The sequence below is a fragment of the Sapajus apella genome, unplaced genomic scaffold, assembly GCF_009761245.1.
Source record: "Sapajus apella isolate SASKATOON/1434 unplaced genomic scaffold, GSC_monkey_1.0 scaffold68, whole genome shotgun sequence".
NCBI lineage: Eukaryota > Metazoa > Chordata > Mammalia > Primates > Cebidae > Sapajus > Sapajus apella.
In genome coordinates, this window is record NW_022437008.1 from 10,534,294 (window position 1) to 10,554,210 (window position 19,917).

At 50.0% G+C, this 19,917-nt stretch overlaps 1 protein-coding gene across 2 annotated transcripts; it reads right to left on the minus strand.

Annotated features, from left to right (window-relative positions):
• Positions 1–4,082: 4,082 nt before the first annotated feature.
• POP4 (POP4 homolog, ribonuclease P/MRP subunit) lies at positions 4,083–13,937 on the minus strand. 2 transcript variants are annotated; one of them, XM_032249192.1, is made up of 7 exons: positions 13,812–13,936; positions 10,893–10,945; positions 8,981–9,204; positions 7,709–7,786; positions 7,470–7,531; positions 5,810–5,911; positions 4,083–4,526 (listed from the first exon to the last, which is right to left on the minus strand). In XM_032249192.1, exons 1-7 carry the CDS (start codon positions 13,816–13,818, stop codon positions 4,390–4,392), a joined length of 663 nt encoding a protein of 220 aa, XP_032105083.1. In that variant the 5' UTR covers positions 13,819–13,936; the 3' UTR covers positions 4,083–4,389. The 2 variants fall into 2 exon arrangements, with proteins under 2 accessions (XP_032105083.1, XP_032105085.1); XM_032249194.1 differs by lacking the exon at positions 7,470–7,531 and having other exon boundaries at positions 13,812–13,937.
• Between the last annotated feature and the right edge of the window lie 5,980 nt (positions 13,938–19,917).

The window sequence follows — 19,917 nt, forward strand, 5'->3', positions numbered from 1 at the left end:
CAGATGCCCTTGAGGACAGCACTCCCGCCCTCCTGTGAGCACAGCTCTCTCTGCGCCTGTCTACTTAGCAAGGCTGGTCCTTCACAGCTCAGGAAAAATTACCAAGAATGTTAGTGACTCTAATTTTAATTTGTCTAGCACTCTTGTTAATGATGTCTATTTAAGACATCCATTAAAGGCCCACGAGGTTAATTAAATGGACAATTCCAATACGGTTCTATTAGAACCCCTTCTATTAAATTAATATTATAGACATTTAACAGATATCTTAATTAGACATTATAGCTAAGAAATGCAAACTAAATTAAAGCTAAAGCCATTGTCCAGAAAGCAAGCTTTTTTTTTTTTTTTTTTTAACCATAATTTATGGCTTTGTGGAAGGATGTTTCTGTTTACTCTTCAGAACCTGAGAGATGTCATTTGATGATCTTTCCCAGCCTCCAGAAAACGTCGGCCTGAGAGTCCCAAGTCTGAAATCACAGTCCAGACGTCAGAGCTGGAAGAGACTTTAGACACCATCTGGAGCCCAGCGTCCTCCAACATCAGTGATCAGCGGCGGTCTTAAACACGCAGCTATCTGGGTCCCGCCTCCAGAGGCTGATTCAGTAGGTCTGAGGCACAGCCCAGGCTCTGGTTGCTCTGAACGTGTGCCCACTAACTCTGATGCAGGAAGTCCCAGGATCCCATTCCAGGAATGCTGGGTCTAGTGTGAAGGCCCCACTTGGCAGACGGCGGCATGAAGGCCCCCAAGACTTCAGAACTGCGTGAATGGATTGCAGAACTCCACCTTCTGCCCCATGGATTAGGGCTTTTCCAGCAACTCCTGCCATCTCACCCCTCTGGCAGCCACATACCCCTTCTGGCCTCTCTTCCTGCCTGCCCAAGCCCAGGGAGCAGACCCTTGCAGGCTTCCCCTGCCTTCCTGGGTCCTCCACGATACTTCCACGGCTCCTGCCCTGACCCTTGGTGTGAGCACACTCTTCACACCCACAGCTGCCTAGAGCAGAGCCGCTGCACCAGGGAGCCTCCTCTGCCCATCCTGCCCACCTGTGCACGCATTTCCTCCCCTATCCAGACTGTGCCTGGTCCCAGTGGGAGGAGTTCTGTTTGCAAAAATGAAGGGGAGCTGGGCAGCTCGGGGCTCTGGTTACTGGAGGGAGCAGCCCTGAGCCCATGTTCCTGTATGAGCATGTCATGGAATCCAGAGGTGCTGGGAGCTCAGGGGCCAGCAGTCGGGCTGGCTGGACTGGCTAGTGGTCCAAGCAGCCCATGTTGGGGGATGGGAAGGCCAGGCCAGTGTCTGAGGTTGGGAGTCAGGCGGCTGTAAGAGTCTTTCTGGGAGGCACAACCAGTCTGTCCTGGTGGGGAAAGCTTCAGGGTGGCTGTGGACTGACTTGCGTCTCCAAATTCTTATGATAAAGTCCTAGCCTCCAGTGTGACTGTCTGGAGACAGTGACTTTCAGGAGGTCATAAGAATAGGGGCCTAATTCAATAGGAGTGGCATCCTTCTACAAGGATCATATCCCAGGGATCACTCTCCTTGCACACGGGAAGGAAGGGCCGTGTGAGGACAAGAAGGTGGCCGTCTGCAAGCCAGGGGGAGAGGCCTCCCCAGAAACTAACCTGCCAGCACCTTGATCTTTGGCTTCCAGCCTCCAGAGCTGTGAGGAAAAGTGGCACTCCGGTGTGTGGCATCTTGTTATGGAGATTAGTGCAGACACATCGGCCATGGCCCACGCTGCCTTTTGTCCTACAAGGGCCTTGTCCTTTTCCCCGAGGCTCTGGCCTATCCTCTGCAGCCCGTGTGGCAGCTGGGCACTGGGGAGCTGTAAAGGGCCCCTGAGCCCCACTCTTTCAACAGTGGTTGCTAGGCTGATGTCTTCAGTCCTGCAGCCTCTGAGTCCTGTCTCGAGTTGCTAACCACTCTCTCTCCTCTTTGGCACCTTCTCTGGTGCATGGAGGCTTACACGAGGCTAATGTGGCTCTACCTCCTGTGGGACCACATGGCCAAGGCCTCAGCTCTGCTGGGGTCCTGCTCCTTGGACAGTGGACATGGGAGATCAGGATACAAAGCACATTGCCCTCCATGACAAGCTGTGCCGCAGCCTGTGGAGACATGACAGCCTGGCCTTTGCCAGGCTGGGTCTCAGGTCATGTTCTCTGCAGCTGTTCCTCATCAGGAACCATGTCCTGCCCGATCTGGCCCTCCCCTTTCCCTCCTCTACCTGGGAGATGACACGGCCCCTGGGTGGGCCATGGGGGCAACAGCGTATCCTAGAAACAGGCAGGCATAGCAACATCTTCGTGGCCGACAAGCACCCTCCCCACATCTCCTTGGGGGAGAGGGAGAGAAGTCTACAAATTAAACAGCTACTCACACAGAAACTTGAGTCTGCGCCAAATGAAAAACAGATTTCACATGGCAAGTGGCACCAACAACTTTTCTGGAAAGCGACTGTGTATTTACACAACAGTGGACGCCTTTTGCATTGCTGGGGGGTGGGTAAGAGCGGGATGGCTAGGAAGCTACAGCACCTATGCTGTTACAGACACAGCGCTTTCAGATGGCTGGGGGAATGGATGGCACTTCCCGCTCGAGACAGGGATTGCTCGTGGGAAAGCAGGTAGTAAAGGCAGCACATCCTGCGCTTTAGAACCGCATCCATCTCATCCTGCAGCCACCCTGTAGTTGAAAGCAGTGCTGTGGCCTGACTCTTGGGTCCAAATCTCAGTTCTACCCTGAGTCAGTGAGGCCTTGGGCAAGGAGTCCCCTGAAGTCTGTCTTCCTGTGGCAGAATGAGGACGGCCACATCACCAGGCGGTCGGTGGGCTGGGGCCCCTGTCCGAGGTGGCAGTGGGCTTGAGCTCCATGTCCCTGGCCTGTGTGTGTCTGCGTCACTGGCAGCGGTGACTGCGTGCTGCTTGGGGGAGAGCACTCCAGCCACCTCAGAACTGGTGCACGGATGGAAGCAGGATTGAGGCACTGGGCTGGTCCCTGTGGGCAGGGGCACAGAGCTAAGCCTTTCTGCTATCCCAGAACACAGCAGTCAGCGTTCCCACTTCCCTTCTCCAGTGCGGTGTTTCTCTATGGTGTGGTGTGGGTGGAAGGTACCAGAAACACAGAGCCTCAGCATTGCCGCTTCTCCTGCAGAGCGAACAGATTTCTGGCCTGCCTTTCGCCACGAGGGCTCCTGGCCTTGCCTTGTTGATCGGCAGATACTTACTCCTCAAGGCGCAGGGGCAGTCGGTCCTTCGGAGCCATGTTTCTGACCCATCCGCTAGGCTGGTCCCCTGCCCCACGCTCACTGTGGCCCTGGGCCCACTTTTCCTCTGGCCCTGCATGGAAGGGCCTGACCCACTGGCCTTACGGACACATCACCACGGAGGGCCAGGTTCAGACTGAAAAGCCAAGTCTTTCAGCAGCAAAATGGAACTAAGGTATCAAAGGGCATCAACGCTGCCGGCTTGGCTTTTGCAGGTCTGACCTCGGGAGGCAATGCCCGGTGACCGCCTTTCAGTCCTCCACAGCTCACGCTGGCAGCTCAGGAGGGGTCCCCTTTAGCTATGCCGAGGCGATCATGCCGTGAGCACAGCTGCACGTGCTGCTATGCTCCTGGGGTCCACCCCAGCTGTGATTCCTGAAGTGAATAAGCCCTAAGTTACTTAGCAGCCCACCCTTCAATCCTCTTCAACCTTCCTGAAATAGCAAAGTAACCCTTAGGTAGGTCAGAGAGTTTCACCCAAAGGCGTGCCTCTGTAGACACCTGCCATCCCATGGACCTTTGGGGAGTCCCCTTCCATTTCAACCTGGCTGGACTGCAGCAGTAGCTCCTTCATTTGATGCCTGTTTATGTACAATGTATCTATCACGTATGATCACGGATGCAATGTATAATGCGATCCACACGTATCATGTATGATCACAGATGCAACGTATAATGCGATCCACATGTATCATGTATGATCACAGATGCAATGTATAATGCGATCCACACGTATCATGTATGATCACAGATGCAATGTATAATGCGATCCACATGTATCATGTATGATCACAGACGCAACGGATTCATCACAGAGCATTCAGAAAACATGAAAAAGCATCTTTAAATTGAAGTCAACCAGTGTTAACCCTGGTGTGTTTCCCGTCAGTCTGTTCCTCTCTATGGGAGCCATACACAATTAAGATCTCCTAGAAGGAGAAATTCCTGTCCCGACTTCTTCACTCAGTACGCTTCCCATATTGCTCAACAGCTTCAACCCAGGGCTTCCCTGGCTGGAGGCGCTCCATAGCCGGAACTGGCTTAGCCATCTCTTCACTGAAAGGTGGGCACTGAGGGAGTTTCAGTTTTCAGCTGTCATAGACAACTGCCTTAGACGGCAAAGCATTCACAGGTCAATCGTTCCCTTCGCTTTGAACTTCTTTGCAGACCGTTCACTTGACCGCAGCTGGAACTTGCTCCCGTAAATGTAGGAAATAAAGCCGTCGATTTCCACAGTGAACACAGAGTTTAACTTGGGGATAACTGAAAAAACAAACAAAAAAACAAAAACAAAAAACAAAATAAGCAGGAGAAAAAGGATGAGGAAAAAACCCTGGCAGCAAAGTTTTATTATTCATTCATTTCTTTATTTAATATTTTACTTTTAAGTAGAATATTATTCACAACACATTGAATAAAAAAAAAAAGCTAATAAGGAAACGGGAAACCCACAAAGGGAGCGGCATTAGGGTTCCATGTGGTTACTCTGCCATAAGGTCAATTTAGTCACATGCTAAGTGTAACTCAGCACCTAATCTTCAGGGTCAAAAGCTATACAACAAATTCCCAGAACCAGAAAGTCCCAGAACACCTGCCAGAAACTGGTTTCCCCACATAACTTTCAGATGGGCTCCCATCCTTATGCTCTGTGGGGAAACTGTCACAACACTTTCTGAGGTCTATGATGTGAGGTAGAAGAATACGTAGGAAAATAAGGGGAGCAACGAGAAAAACCAAACTCAAAAAGGAAAGGAACGAGGCCGGGTGCAGTGGCTCATGCCTGGAATCCCAGAACTTTAGGAGGCTGAAGCAGGAGGATCACTTGAGGTCAGGAGTTTGAGACCAGCTTGTCCAACATGGTGAAACCCTTTCTCTACTAAAAATACAAAAATTAGCTGGCTGTGGTGGTGCATGCCTGTAATCCCGGCTACTCAGGAGGCTGAGGCAAGAGAATCCCTTGAATCCTGGAGGCAGAGGCTGCAGTGAGTTGAGATTGCACCACTGTACTCCAGCCTGGGTAAAGGGAGAGACTGTCTAAAAAAAAAAAATAAAATAAAGGAACAAAACCCTCTAACTGTGGTTTGATATCTCTGGATTTGTGGGCAAGGCAGTGTGTAAAAATCCTGGAAGACCCGAAGTGTCTGCTAGAGCAATGCTGGCCACCGATGGAACACAATGTCATTGATGGAACACAATGTCATCGTCAAGGACACAGCTTGGAACCCAGGGACAGACGCTGCTCCCGTTTCTATCCTGCTGCCTGTATGGCTACATTTCTCTGGCCTTGGGGCAGGTGGAGGTCCCCTCCTGGGACCCCAGGTTCCCCGAGGCACAGCCAAGCAGTTCCTCCTTCCCCTTAGCCATTCCTGGCTGGGGCTGCTGGCTGCACCGACACACATCTCCTGGGGGAGCCATGGGCGCAGGGGATGGTCTCTGCAGGCTTTAATGCAGGGTTAGTAAGTATCTGCAATCTTGGAGCCTCGAGGAAAGGGCTAACGCAGGAGCTGGAAGCCCCAGCCCACAGGATTGTGGAAACACCTACATACCTTTCAGGCGGTCTTCTTTGGTGATAATTTTGAAAATGTATTTGGTTTCTTGTAGAAGGATTCCTGTAATACCCACATAAGAGGGGCATTTGGATTTTGTCACTGCAAAGGAAAAGGACAGTTCCAGGCTCAGGCCTCTATGGTGCTGGGGGAACCACGGACAAGCAGCAGGCTTCAGGGGTCGGGGGTGCTGGTCCTACCCTCTTAGCTAGCAGATGAAGGAAGAGAGTACACAGGGCGTGGGGCCTCAACCATGAGCACTGCCTGAGCCGACGAGCACCCAGGCTTCCCCTGAGGCTTTGCAGCCTCTGGACTGTTCCTATGAGGTATCCTTTGGAGGTCTGTGGCTGTAGGGGTCTTGGGCAGGATTCTGGAGTCAAAGGTGACACATGTGCCCTGCACCATCAAGGCCCATGGGCTGGCTGCTCTGATGAACGTGAGTCCTGCTGCAGAGCCGCCCAGCAGCCAGCACTGCGACATGAGCCACCATCACAAGCAGCAGCCCCTCCCTCGTCCTGACCCGAGACTTGGTATAGCCGACAGATAGTCACTGAGCAGCTGCAGTGTGCCTGCTCTGTCCTCGGGAGATGCCAGGGACACAGCTGGAAAGAGGCAGTCCTGGATCCTGCTCTCATGGAGCCCAGGTTCTAACAAGGCAGGGTGACGCGTGGTGAACCACACCATTCTACTTTCTGACAGCGGTGAGTAGGGACAGGGCAATGAGTGCAGAGGGCCATGTTTTGCCATGGTAGACCCTCGGGGAGCGGCACTGGCGCAGGGCTGAACAATGAGAAGCTGGTCTGTGCACACACAGAACTCCCGGGCAGAGGGAAGGAGCAGAAGCAAAGCCCTGAGGCAGGGCAGGAGGCCTGCTGCCCCAGGGATCTGGAGGCACGTTTACTCCCATCTGATGGGAAGCTGCCGAAGACTTGAAGCAGGGAAGGAACGCACTCTGATCTCTATATAACAGGCACTCTGGCTGCCTGTGTCTGAGGTAATCCAGGGAGATGACAGTGGCTGAGTTTAGGTAGTAGGATGTGCCACAGGATCAGAGGAGGGGATGAGGGAAGAAGAAACACAGACACTGTTTAGGTTTTTGGCCTGAACAACCAGGGTAGATAACTGAGTAATTAACTGAGATAGAAAAGAGTGGGAGGGGTTGCTGTGAGAGGAATCGGGAGTGGCTTTGGCTCTGTAGAGACTGAGATGCCCCCTGAACATCCAGGTGGCTAAGTGGGCAGCTGGATACCTGAGCCTGGAGTTCAGGGGACAGGCCTACGCTGGAGATGTCACCTTGGGGGCTATCAGGCGTAGGTGACATTTGGAATCATAGCACTGGATGAAAGGGATTCTATAAAGATTCCTGGCCATGGGTGAGTGCCAACAGCCACTGTGCCCTTTAGGGTACCAACAGGGGTCCCTGTGTGGAAAAGGTACACAGAGACCACTTCGGATGTGTCAAGCAAAGGACCAGACTGGCTAAGACAGCCGGTGAGAAGCATCTCCCACCCTGAATGTGGGGATGATGGTGACCAGGGGCCATCTCAGGGAATCCATGCAGTTAAGGAGTGTGTCCAACAGAACGCAAGCCCTGGGTCTCCACAGAGTGATGGTGTGAACCTCTGGATAGCCATGTGCTACACACTCTTAGGTAAATTACCTGAAATAATGGCCCCATGAAGATCTGCCTTTAACAGCTTGGCCTGAATCATCTGTGGCTGCCTGCAAGGTAAACAGAAGCCCTTGGTTTACATCATCATAAAAAGTTCCGAAAGAAGCAACTAGGTCTTCAGCCTTCTGCGGCCAGGCAATGCCAAGGCTGGCTCCTGAAACTGTATTTACAATGATCAGAGACTTGGGATCTACCCCAAAGAGAAAAGCTTCAGGAATGCAACTTACGTGTCTGGCTTAAGCCCATTGCACAGGTCCCTGATATACTGTTTCCAGAGTTCATGGAGGGGGAGAAAAAGACTGTATCTGCGGCAAAGTCAGAAACATGAAAAAGTTAGACCACATGAGCTTGGGATGACAATGTTCAAACAGCACAGAGCTTGGCTTGATGCCAACAACTGTGACCTGGGATCATTAGGAACTACACGCAAATCCTAGGATCAGGAACTGAGCTGATAAGGGAGATCCAGAAGCTTCACCGCTCTAACCTCCGTTTTCTCACTGGTGGAAGCACACCAGCCAGGGTGGTGTCCACCCGGCGTTCTTTCCATGACAGAGAAATAAACATGAGGCTCATTGAAGCTACTGTGATTTTGAGGTTTTCTGTTACGTGAAATTGAACTTAGTAAGCCCTCAATAAGGCAGCGGTTGCTGGTTGTCACGCAGGTCCTCGTGTGAGGCAGCAGGCTGGTCTGGAAGGTGAGCATGCAAGTGGTGGGGAGCAGGGGAGAGGACCCCAACAGCTTTCCTCTGGGCCATTATCTCTAGTCGCAATGCCTTGTGGGGAATCCATTTTCATGAAGGCTTAGGATAGAGAAACAAGGAGCTCAAGCTCAAATCCAACCGGAGCTCCACCTGGGAGGCAAACCCTGGGAGGCAGCAGCCCCTCCTCCACCTGATCTCCTGAGTGGAGCTGGGGACAGCATGACATACTTTAAGTGTCTTCTGGAGCGTGAGAGGCTATTTGGCTGTAGATCTCCAAGGAAAAGCCTACAGACAGCCCCAAGACAGACACACTCAGACCCATCACCAAGGAGGGATGGAGCGTCGGCTGGAGGAAGACATCCTCCCACAGGACAGGACAGTGACACATTCCTTTTGGTAACTTCTGAAACATGTAGGCAGCATCTTGCTTTGGCAGTGAAACCCGAGTGGTTGACTCTGTCTAGCACTATTAAAAGCTACAAAGCGATATACATTAATATCAGTTCCTCTTTTCTGTCTAACAAAGCTCAGGGACAAACAGCCTGTTGCCACGGGCAACAGATGTACTTGCACGGGTCTCACTCGTGAAGGCGAGGACAGGGGTCAATGAGTCCTGCCTCACCCACCTAGCTGAACCCAGCCCAGATTGGTAAAGGAAGACTGCCCTCTTGTGGCAGACAACAGAGAGGCACCCTTAGCTTAGGTGGAGCCAGGCTGCCTCCCCAGCTACCCAGCCAAGTCCACACCCGGAAGGGTAGGCATGGTGGGCAGAAAGGCGTGGGGAGCTCGGCTTACCTCTGCTGCTCTGGTTTAATGTCAAAGAGCCGCAGCTCCCTCCTCTGCCTGGCAGAGAGGCCTTTGGCTTTCTGCTTCCTCTCCTTGCGCTTGTGGCGGGTGAAGTACTCCAAGACCACGGCCTTGCGCTGCAGCTGGTCCTCGCGGGCCTGCGGGCTCATGCGAGGTGTGCTGCGCTTCAGGAAGGCCCTCACAAAGGCTTCGGCCCGCTGTGCTCCTGTAGGCTGCAGGCGGACAAGGGGGTGTGGCACTCACTGCTCTGGTCTGGGCAGTAAAGGATCCCAGGCAGCCCGCCCACCCCCCCCTGCAGCTACTGCCAGAGCAGATGCAGCCCACTCCTCTACCCACTGAGGCTCACACCCTGCTCACCTGCCATGCGTCTGCTACCCACAGCTGCCGAGATGTAAGTCACACTCACACGCCAATTAATGACCCTTTGTCACACACGGCAGCCATGTCAAACGCTCACTTCCTGCTCTGGCCCTGCTTTTCTGAGGTTACTCTGACGAGGACCCAAACCTTTCTATCCGGAAGAAGACTTCTCTCATCCTTGGCAGAAAAGAAAGCTTAGAAATGTGTAACAAAGATATTCGACCAGGCATGACCAGATGAAAGTGAGCTTAGAGCAGCACTCAGCTACAGAGGAAGGGATCCTAACACTACAGAAAACAGCAAAACTAGGCTCCAGGGTTGGCCGAGCCTCAGGGGGTAGGGACCTTGACACTGCGTCCTCGGGATAATACTCCTTAATTGGGTTTCCAGCTCTGTGGGCACGGCGTGGCCCCTCTTTAAGATGTCCGCTCCTGCAGACCATCACGTGGAGAAAGGCACCAACAAGAGCACCTCAGGTCCCATGGTCACTCGCTCCAATGGGCGTCACTGAGAGCACGGTGTCAGTTTACCATAAGTGAGCACAGGCTCTTAGGGAGGGCTTCTGGGAAAAATGACTATCATAATTGAGTGGAATTCTCAAAAACAAAACAAAACAAAACACCTTCCAAGCTCACCACTACCTCTCAAGTTGGAGTTCCAATAATGGATTCTTGTTTGGCAGTAGATGCCACTGCCCTCATGCTCACCACAGCCCTGGGCAGTACTCTCTTCTGAGGGCCTGTCTGCTGGCTGGGCCGTTTCCTGAGCTCTTTTTGCACCAGCTAGGTGGTAAATGTTAAGACTGAGGCTGACACACTGATGCTGATCTGTCATTAGTAATCCAGCCCTCCATCTACGGGAGAGCAACGGGGATGGGAAGATAGGGTACACATAGCCTTTGAGGGCGCTCACCGTATGATGGCAGAAACTCTGTCTGCTTCACTTTGCACCTATAGATGCTAACTAAAAATTAATTCACTCTCGTCATTGTTACTATAACAGGACAATGATCTGATTCTCTTAAATACCTGAGTGGCTCTGCTTTCATGGAGAAGCAAAACAAAGGTATACTTGTCTTTCAAAATCTTGCTTTCAAGGTATTGCTCTCATATGAGCCACAAGAGGAACTTTTGCAAAACTGACAAGGCAGGATGAGGCATCTAGATATAATCTGGAAATTTCACTTATGATATGTGATTGAACGCCTTCTTCGGAAGTGCAGAGGTTACGGCGACAAGGTCGAACGATGCTTCCCAGCAGGGAACGGCACAGGCTGGAGTCCCCAACACAGTGGGAGATGACAAAAGGTTAAGAAAAGCCTCATGTTACCAAACTTGACTTTGGCACAAGAGAAGAGGAGGCCGGCACGTGGAAACAGGCCATCAGAACTACAGACTTTGATCCATCCTTAGATGTCTGCCAGAAAAATGAGGAGCACCATGTGGGAAAGGACATCTCAACCAGTGCTGTGGGCTCAGAGGCTACCAAGCCACCTTTGCTATCACCTCTGTTGCTCCTAGACCTCCTGCCAAGAACTGACCTGGACATCGGCGTCTTTCGCCTCTTTCTGAGACAATGCATGGTAGATCTCACCTGGGGAATTCAAAAACAGAAACGATTAATTCTTGTTGGGTATTGCTGACCTAAGATTTTTCTAACTGTGAAAATAACTACGCCACTGGGTGCAGTGGCTCATGCCTGCAATCCCAGCACTTTGGGAAGCTGAGGCAGGCAAATCACCTGAGGTCAGGAGTTCGAGACCAGCCTGGTGGTTTCACCAACATGGTGAAACCCTGTCTCTACTAAAATTACAAAAATTAGTTGGGGATGGTGGCACGTGCCTGTAATCCCATCTACATGGGAGACTGAGGCAGGAGCATCACTGGAACCCAGAAGGTGGAGGCTGCAATGAGCTGAGATCATGCCACTGAGCTCCAGCCTGGGGAACAGAGCGAGACTCCATCTCAAAAAGAAGAAAATAACATAGCTTATAACCTGCAGAACAGCTGCTTATTCAGAGATAGGTGAAGATGGGGTTGGTATGAAGAGCAAAGCTGTCTTGGATGCCTCTTATCCCACCCTGTGGCCACATCTATGCTAGAAGTTCCAAGCACGTGGTTTAAAAGGAGTGCTTCTCAAAATTTAACGTGTGTAAAAATCTCTGGGATCTTATTAAAATGCAGATTATTGGTCCCCCACCCTAGATCCTGAGTGTCTAACATATTCCCAGATATTCTGCAGGTGAGTGGATCACATTTCGAGTTGCACTGGTTTAAAATATCCCAAGTTAGAAGCTTGAGCACTTGCTAAGTCTAACAAGGTAACTCATTTAAAAGTTATATGATATAGCTGTCTATAGGATGCAGATGGTTAGAAGTAAGTTTTGTTAACTGCAAGATGTTTAAAAAGACTTTTTGCTGGGCGTGGTGGCTCACGCCTGTAATCCCAGCACTTTGGGAGGCCGAGGCAGGTGGATCACAAGGTCAAGAGATTGAGACCATCCTGGCCAACACAGTGAAACCCCGTGTCTACTAAAAATGCAAAACTTAGCTGGGTGCAGTGACGTGTGCCTGTAATCTCAGCTACTTGGGAGGCTGAGGTAGAATTACTTGAACCCAGGACGTGGGGGTTGCAGTGCACCGAGATTGTGCCACTGCACTCCAGCATGGGCGACAGAACATGACTCTGCCTTAAAAAAGACTCTTCACATTTTATTTTGTATGAAATTATAATGTATCATATAATTGATGGTGTCCTGAACTGATAAAATACAACAGTTCTTTTTTTTTGAGATGGAGTCTTGTTCTGTTGCCCAGCCTGGAGTGCAATAGCATGATCTTGGCTCACTGCAACCTCCACCTCCTGGGTTCAAGCAATTCTCCTGCCTCAGCCTCCTGAATACCTGGGACTACAGGCGTGTGCCACCATGCCTGCCTAATTTTTGTAATTTTTAATAGAGACGGGGTTTCACCATGTTGGCCAGGCCAGTCTCAAACTCCTGGCCTTGTGATCCACTGCCTCTGCCTCCCAAAGTGCTGGGATTACAGGTGTGAGCCACCATGCCTGGCCTAAAAGTTCTTTCTTTAAATTCAAAATATACATAGGTCAGTGGAGTTTCAACTTCTAAAATACATTCCACACTTCTGTTTCTTAATTTATTGAAAGAAGAAACCATGGCACTGGGGACAGAGTACAGGTGTGAATGGAATAAGAATGGCATGATTAAGGCCTGGCTTATGGGCCAAATAGCTACAAAATGTAATTTACACTACACTCTGTAAATTTCATTCCAGCTTTCTTGTCCTTCCCTATGAATGTTTGATGCAAGGTGGTTACAAGGTTTTTTTTTTTTTTTTTTTTTTTTTTTTGACACTGGGTCTCACTCTGTTACCCAGGCTGGAGTGCAGTGGCACAATCATAGCTCACTGCAACTTAGACCTCCTGGTTTCAAGTGATCCTCCCACCTCAGTCTCCTGAGTAGCTGGGACTACAGGTGTGTGCCGTCACACCTGGCTAATTTTTTTCCCCCCAGTTTTTGTAGAGATGGGGTCTCGCTATGTTGTTGCCCAAGCTGGTCTTCAACTCATGGCCTCAAGTGATCCTCCTGCCTCAGCCTCTCAAAGTGCTGGGGCTACAAGCGTGTCCCACTACACTGGCCAAGTCTGTTTGATCAAGCCAACCAATGTGGTTGCAAGTTTTATATACAGCATCTAGTTCTCCCTCAAATGGAACATGGGGAGTATAAACTGTAGAGAGCAACATGCGGGGCCTGATAACTTTGCTTCACCTGTTACGGGAGCTTAGTAACGGACTTGGAAGTCTTTCTACAACAATACACATCTAACAATTACTTGCCAGACACACCTCATTACAAGCTACACATGTTTTGTCATTACTTATGCGCATTAGCAAATTGAAGCTGAGATATGCTGCGACAATCTACTTGATCATATAGGTAGAAAGAGTCAGAAGTGAAAAATCAAAATTCTTATCGGGGGCCCAGTCTCAACGCTGTCTACAAGCCCCTCCTTGGCACATGTCTTCTACTCTTAAGTCCCAAAGCTTTGGGTTAGTGATACCATTCCCCAGCAGCTCTCGGCGCTTTGCGTCAGATAACGGTGCGAAACCAGCTCGCAGAAGGCAGGGTCTTGACCGCGGTCACTCCGGGAGGTAGTGGCCAAGTTGGGCCAAGGCCTAGAACCCTCCTCTAGCATGGCACACCACTGAGCAGCCCCCGGGAGAACCTGCCTCCAGCCCTGACATCCCTCCCTAGCTCAGAGGTCAAGCCAGCCTAACCCGCGCTCTGGCCCTCCGTTTTTCTTATATAGGGTGGGCTCAGTCCTGTAGCAGATCTGTTCGGACTCCGCAGCGATAGGTAGCCCAGACCCCATTCACCCACCAGCACCAAGACCCCGAACCTTTGCGGCCTCAACCCTCTCCAACTAGTGGCCCCACTTACTCTTCATTCTTGGACCGCTTCCGGCGCGCTCTGATGACGCACTGGCAGCTGCTGTGGCAAACGCTCGGAGCTAGGAGAAGGCGCTATACGTGACGTCACCGACGCGTGCCCACCTCTGGGGCGCATGCGCCTGGGAGCTTCCCTCAGCGGCTGAGAGCTGTGTGGGTGTAGCTGGGCAGTGCGGAGGCGCGGGCTTGCTTCTTGGGGCCTTTGCTGCTTGCGTCTTTTGGGGAACGGGCAGTAGAGTTAGGGTAAAGGCATGTGGAATGCTTGCAAAAGCCCGGAGTAGAGCGAGGTGAGGCAACTTGGAGAGGACTCGAAGGAGGCTGGGGACCTGGGAGGGCGGAAATGGGACGGGGACAGTGGGGTGCCGTCTGTGTCGTCCCTAAGCACTCTAACGGATCAGCCGAGGCAGCTTCTGCTGTGGGCACGGGCACCGAAGCTGGGGCAGCAAGCTTAGGTTCTAGTTGCTAATTAGCTGTGTAACCTCGCTTAGGGCACTTCCCATCTCTGGGCCTCTCTGCCAATCTGTGCTGTGAGTGGGGTCGGCGTCTCAGGTGGTGATGCGCCGCTTGGGTCCTTTGGAAGGTCTCAAAAGCTTTCTTGAGACTTAGAATATTAGTTTTTATTCAATAAAAACAATCACCAATAAGATCAAAGGTGGCTCACACCTTGGGAGGTGCAGGCGGAAAGAACTCTTGACCCCAGGAGTTCAAGGCCAGCCTGGGCAACATAGGGAAACCCCATCTCTACAAAACATGAAAAAACAATTATCCAGGCGTGGTGGTGCGTGCCTGTAGTCTCAACTACTCGGGTGGCTGAGGTGGGAGGATCACTTGAGCCCAAGGAGTTCAGGGCTGCATTGAGCCTGGATGGCGGGATCGCGCTACTGCACTCCAGCCTGGACGACAGAGTCAGACCTGCCTACAAAAAACAGATACTCCATTGTTCAGTGGAAAGATGCAGGAAGGCCTGGTGTAGACTTCTGAGGAGTGACCCAGTGCTGGGCAGAACTGTGGGACCCCAATTTCTGCTGAGCACTGGGCCTGTGCTGGGTGGCCGAGAAAAGCAATATGGTCCCTGTATGCTATGTCAGTGGTTCTCAACTTTGAGTATTGTATACATTTCTTCACAGGGGATTCTGGGAGTATGTCCAAGGGTTTTTAGTTTGAGAAACATTGGCTTACAATGTCTTTGGTGGTGACCTTGTACCATTTGATTTTAAACATGCAGAAAGACTGCAGGCGCTGAAATTGGTTCATCCCAGTGACCCCGAGTGCATTAACTTTATATATATATAATTTGTGTATTAGTTTTTGCATATGTATGCACTTGTGCATTTATTTCGTATGTATAAAAGCTGGAAGAACAACATTTATTTGTTAGTTTGCCGACATCCTGTTTTCATGAGAACAGTTTGCTGTTTGCTCATACAGCCTCCAGAGGTAAATTGAGTTGGTCACGTCCCACATTCTTTCGGTCTCCAGCATCAATTCCTTTTAGTTTTTGCATTAATACAATAAAGGTAATTCCAGGCTGGACAGCTTTCAATTGCTGGTTGGTGGTAACCTGATCCTACAGACTACGAGGAGAAAACAGAGACATAATAACATTATTTCTATAATAATAAAAGAAACATTGAGGTTATGTTTAAGATAAGAAGGGTTAGGCTAAAAGATAAGGGTTAGGCCGGGTGGGGGGCTCATGCCTATAACCCTAGCACTTTGGGAGGCCGAGGTGGGTGGATCACCTGAGGTCAGGAGTTCAAGACCAGCCTGGTCATCACAGTGAAACTCTATCTTAAAAAAGAAGGGTTAAGACTCTCCAAGCCCTGCTAGAATTCTGTCCAAGCTTCTAAAGAGGGCCGATACCCTTGAGTTTGCTTATTTAAGTCAAGGGTTTTACTTTGTAAATCACTGATATCAAAAGTTATATTGGATGTAAAAGCTCCTTGTAAATGAGCCTTTACAAGCTTCCATGGATATTCACTTTGATTGTATTCCAAGTTGATTACACAAATGAGTGTATGGTTAAAATGAAGGCGTAATTGCTGCTACAGCTGCAAACTGTACTTGTTCTCTCAGCCACGAAACAGTAGTCTTTAGCATTGCTGCTTCTGTTTATAATTCGGCATTAATTTTATTTTGGAGCATCCATGCCTGGTTGTCTGTATCTGCCCAATTTTCTACATATTGGGCTGTTTAAATAGAACTATGTAGTGCTACTGAGGACACTATGACAGAAGTTATTAGTGTGACCAAGGAGACTGTAGAAAACGTCACCATGCCTAAGGATGCACGAGCACACTGAGTGAGCTGGGTAAGAAGAAATTTCACAAAATGTAAAGCAGGGGTAGCAGCCCATGGTTCAGACAAATTGATTACGGATCAGGGATCCATAATCCAGGAATAAGACCTAGAATTATTAGGGTGGATACGTTATGTGTTTGTATAGTACTATGATTAAGGCAGTGATGTAATTGACACCAGACTTGGGGACTTTTGAGAGGCCTGGAGGCCTTGCCATCAATTCCCACAACAGTCATGGAGGCCAAGGAGACAGGTTCTTGAAAAGAAGGCAGTGTGGGGTCGGTGGCCCATGTATTGGTTAAGAAGGAGATAGACTTCCCCTCCACTGTAAGAGTTACCCGAAGCTTGGCGTCTGGGATGGTCCAGGGGGCTTCCGAGGGGTTCTGGCAGTGTCAGTCTTCAGCCGCCAAGCCAAGGAGATATAAAAAGGATTCGGTTCAGGAGCTTTGGGTTGGAGCTCCAGGAGCTCTGGGGGCAGCAACGTGAGTCAGACAGTCCGACTTCCAGTGGGGTCCCCCACAGACAGGACACAGCTTAGAGGGGTCCTTGGGCTGTGAGCATTCATTAGCCCAATATCCAAGCTTTTGGTATTTGAAGCAGGATGAAGCCCCAGGCTGTGGGCACTCCCTGGCCCAGTGGCCAGTTTTCTGGCATCTGAAGCAAGGCTTTGGGGGAGGAGGTCCTGAAGAAAAGCCTGAATGCTGTGGATTTGGTGGTCTGAAACTTCTGTGAGTGAAGGAATGGCTCGGGTCTGTCTTACAGCAGAGGCAAGCATTTGTAATTGTGACATACGCTGCCGCTTGGCAACCTCTTCTTGGTTGTTAAACACCTTAAAGGTGAGGTTGATCAGTTTCTGTTGTGGGGTTTGAGGGCCAGATTCTGGTTTTTGAAGTTTTTCCCTAATATCAGGGGCAGATTGGATAATGAAATGCATATTAAAAACAAGACAGCCTTCTGGCCCTCCTGGGTCTAAAGCAGTAAATTGTGTAAGGGTGGCTGCTAAGTGAGCCATGAACTGAGCAGGGTTTTCATCTTTTCCCTGGGTGGTTCTTTAAGTTTGTCATAATGAACAAACTTGGCTTTGTAAGCTGCCTGCTTAAGTCCCTTAACTAAGCAAGAGACCATATAGTCACGCTTGGCGATGTCAGGTGAGCCCACCTGTTATTGCCATTGGGGTTCTTCCCTAGGTACTGCCCTGACGCCCTCTTGGAGGGCTGGCTCATGGCATCTGCGGGTGTCGGCATAAGACCGAGCCAGAGTATAGACCCTATTTTGTTCATCTGGAGAAAGAGTAGAGGTTAGAATGACATTTAAGTCATTCCAGGTTAAGTTGTAGAACTCAGATATTGAAAGTTTTGGATATATTTAGTAGGATCTGATGAAAAGGATCCTAAGCACTGACTAATTTGGGACAGATAGGACAGAGAAAAAGGAACAGGCACTGTGACTGTGCCCTCTGCTCCAGCCACCTCTCGAAGGGGAAACTGTTGGGTTGGGGAGGAAGAGCTAGTGTTAAGGCTGAATTGTGTCCCAGAGTGGGTGTGGGATGGAGAAGTGACAGAGGTATAAGAGGGAGGGGATGGGGCAGTGGGGAGATTAGGGTCTGGTTCAGCCTGACGAGGGGCAGCCTGAGGGGGAAGGAAAAGTTCAGAAGGGCCTATTGAGAGTGAAGAATTTGCATTGGCAGTAGGGACAGGGGGCACAGGTGGGAGGGAAAGAAGGAGAATTTGAAAGGGGTCACATTGCGAGCAGAGGCTGGGAAGGCAGCGAAGTGTGAAAAATGTCTGGACATAGGGGACTTCAGACCATTTGCCCATTTTACAACAAAAGTTGTCTAGATCCTGCAGGATAGAAAAATTGAAGGTATTGTTTTCTGGCCATTTAGAGGCATTGTCTAATTTATATTGTGGCCAAGTGGTATTGCAAAAGGAGGCGCTTAGGTTTTAGGTCAGATGATAGCTGGAGAGATTTGAGACTTTTCAGAATGCAGGCTAAGGGAGACGAGGAAGGAATGGAGGGTGCAAGATTGCCCGTAGTTTGAGTGGCAGAGACAAAGAAAGTGAATGTGCGACCAAGCAGCATAGCAGGCGTCCCAGACTAAACCTTGGTCTGAAGCTGGGGCGAATCGGTCAAAGGGGGCATCCCCCGTGTTGATCCATCACCTGTGAGTGCAAGTGAGTGACCAGAGCAGATGTTTCCGAATGATCAGTTACCAAGGGAAGACTGTCTTCCCAGTTCCGTGACCTGCGTGGGATTTTTTCCAGTCATGAACTTCACGGAAAGTCCTGTCCTTCCTGTCTCCGTTGAAAGGGAGAGGAAGATGAAAGGAGGAGGAGGTTGACAGGTATCGAGAAAGGCTAAAGAGGAGAGTGGAGGCAAACCGCTTACCTGATCTGAGGATGGTGAGTGGGTTTGTGGGCGGGTCTGATGAGCCTGGGTCACGAGTAGGTCTCTTCATGGAGGGAGCACAAGAACAGGGATAGGGACAGGGGTTTGGTCTCCTGTAGGAGTTCCCCTGTCCCGGGTTTCGGCACCAAATGCTAAAATGCGCACGCTGAATGAAGAGACCCCCAAACAGGCTTTGTGTGAGCAACATGGCTGTTTATTCATCCGGGTGCGGGTGGGCTGAGGCCAAAAAAGGTGTCAGCGAAGGGCAATGGGATAGGAGTTGGTTTTATAGGGTTGGGGTGGGCAGTGGGAAGTTACAGCTAGGGCGGTTTTTTGCAAACTGGGAGGGAGTCTTAGGGTGTGGAGTCACGAGGTTGACCAAAGTTGGTTACAAAGACCAGTGGCCTGATCAATTAGGGCAGGAATAAGGAACAGTAGAGAATCTTAAGTAGGCGCCACAGGGGTTGATCACGTTTTTCTCTTTTCATGGTCTTCCAGTTACTTTAGATTTTCCAGGAACTCATCTGGGGTGTATGTGCAGGTCACGGAGGTTACTGTGGTGTCCATGGCACCATCAGTCAGCCTAAAAGATCTTAAACAGTGCATAGCGCTGAATACAGATTCTATCAATCCTAAAGTAAATGGGCTCTGTACTCCATTGTTAACCACACTAGCTTTTAATTCTTTTAATAGCTTAAATTCTACTGGAGTGTGTTCATGAACAAGTTATTGTGGATTGTTTGGATTGGGCCTTGCAGTGATAGGAAACATGCAAGGTCCTAAGGGTTTCCCAGCTATGGCTGCAGCGCACAGAATTTTTTGTATTGGAGTCTCTATATCTGCTACTCAAGGAGGCGGTGCAGGCCGGCTCTCCTCCTTTGTCTCCTGTTTGTCACTTTCAGTGGGTGCTATTGGTGAGATAGAAGGCTCTTTCAATTTTTGAGAATCAGAGCATGGCTCCTGCTGTCCAATTGAATAAGGAGATAATGGCAGGAGGACAGTATGGACCAAACTCCAAGCAGAGGAAGCAGAGGGATCTGCTTTAAGACCTTTTTGATGAGCCCATTTCAAACCTCCTCCTACCCGGTCCCAATTTTCCACATCGAGGATACCTGTTTGCGGAAACCATGGGTTATGTGTAATGACTTCCCGTAGAAGCTTAGTGTTTGAGAACTGTTATAGTGAACCCTAAGTTTCTCTTTAAGAAATCAGTATGCCAGTATGTTCAGCTCTCTTATTCTTCAAACCTCTTTTTTAAAGTTTAACTTCCTTGTAATTCCAGTAAACAATTTTCTCCACTGGCTCTAATCAGTAGTTCATATATGCCTCCCCTCCCCCAGCTCCATCCTGACTCATCCCGGTCACCTGATTACCCCTGGCTACCTGCTCTGACATACCTTCCTGTCAAA

Coding starts and splice junctions, on each gene's coding strand:
- POP4 (XM_032249192.1), bottom strand. Junction 7,532..7,708: donor AATGGGCTTAAGCCAGACAC/GTAAGTTGCATT, acceptor TTTACCTTGCAG/GCAGCCACAGATGATTCAGG. Junction 4,527..5,809: donor CAAAGAAGACCGCCTGAAAG/GTATGTAGGTGT, acceptor TTGTTTTTTCAG/TTATCCCCAAGTTAAACTCT.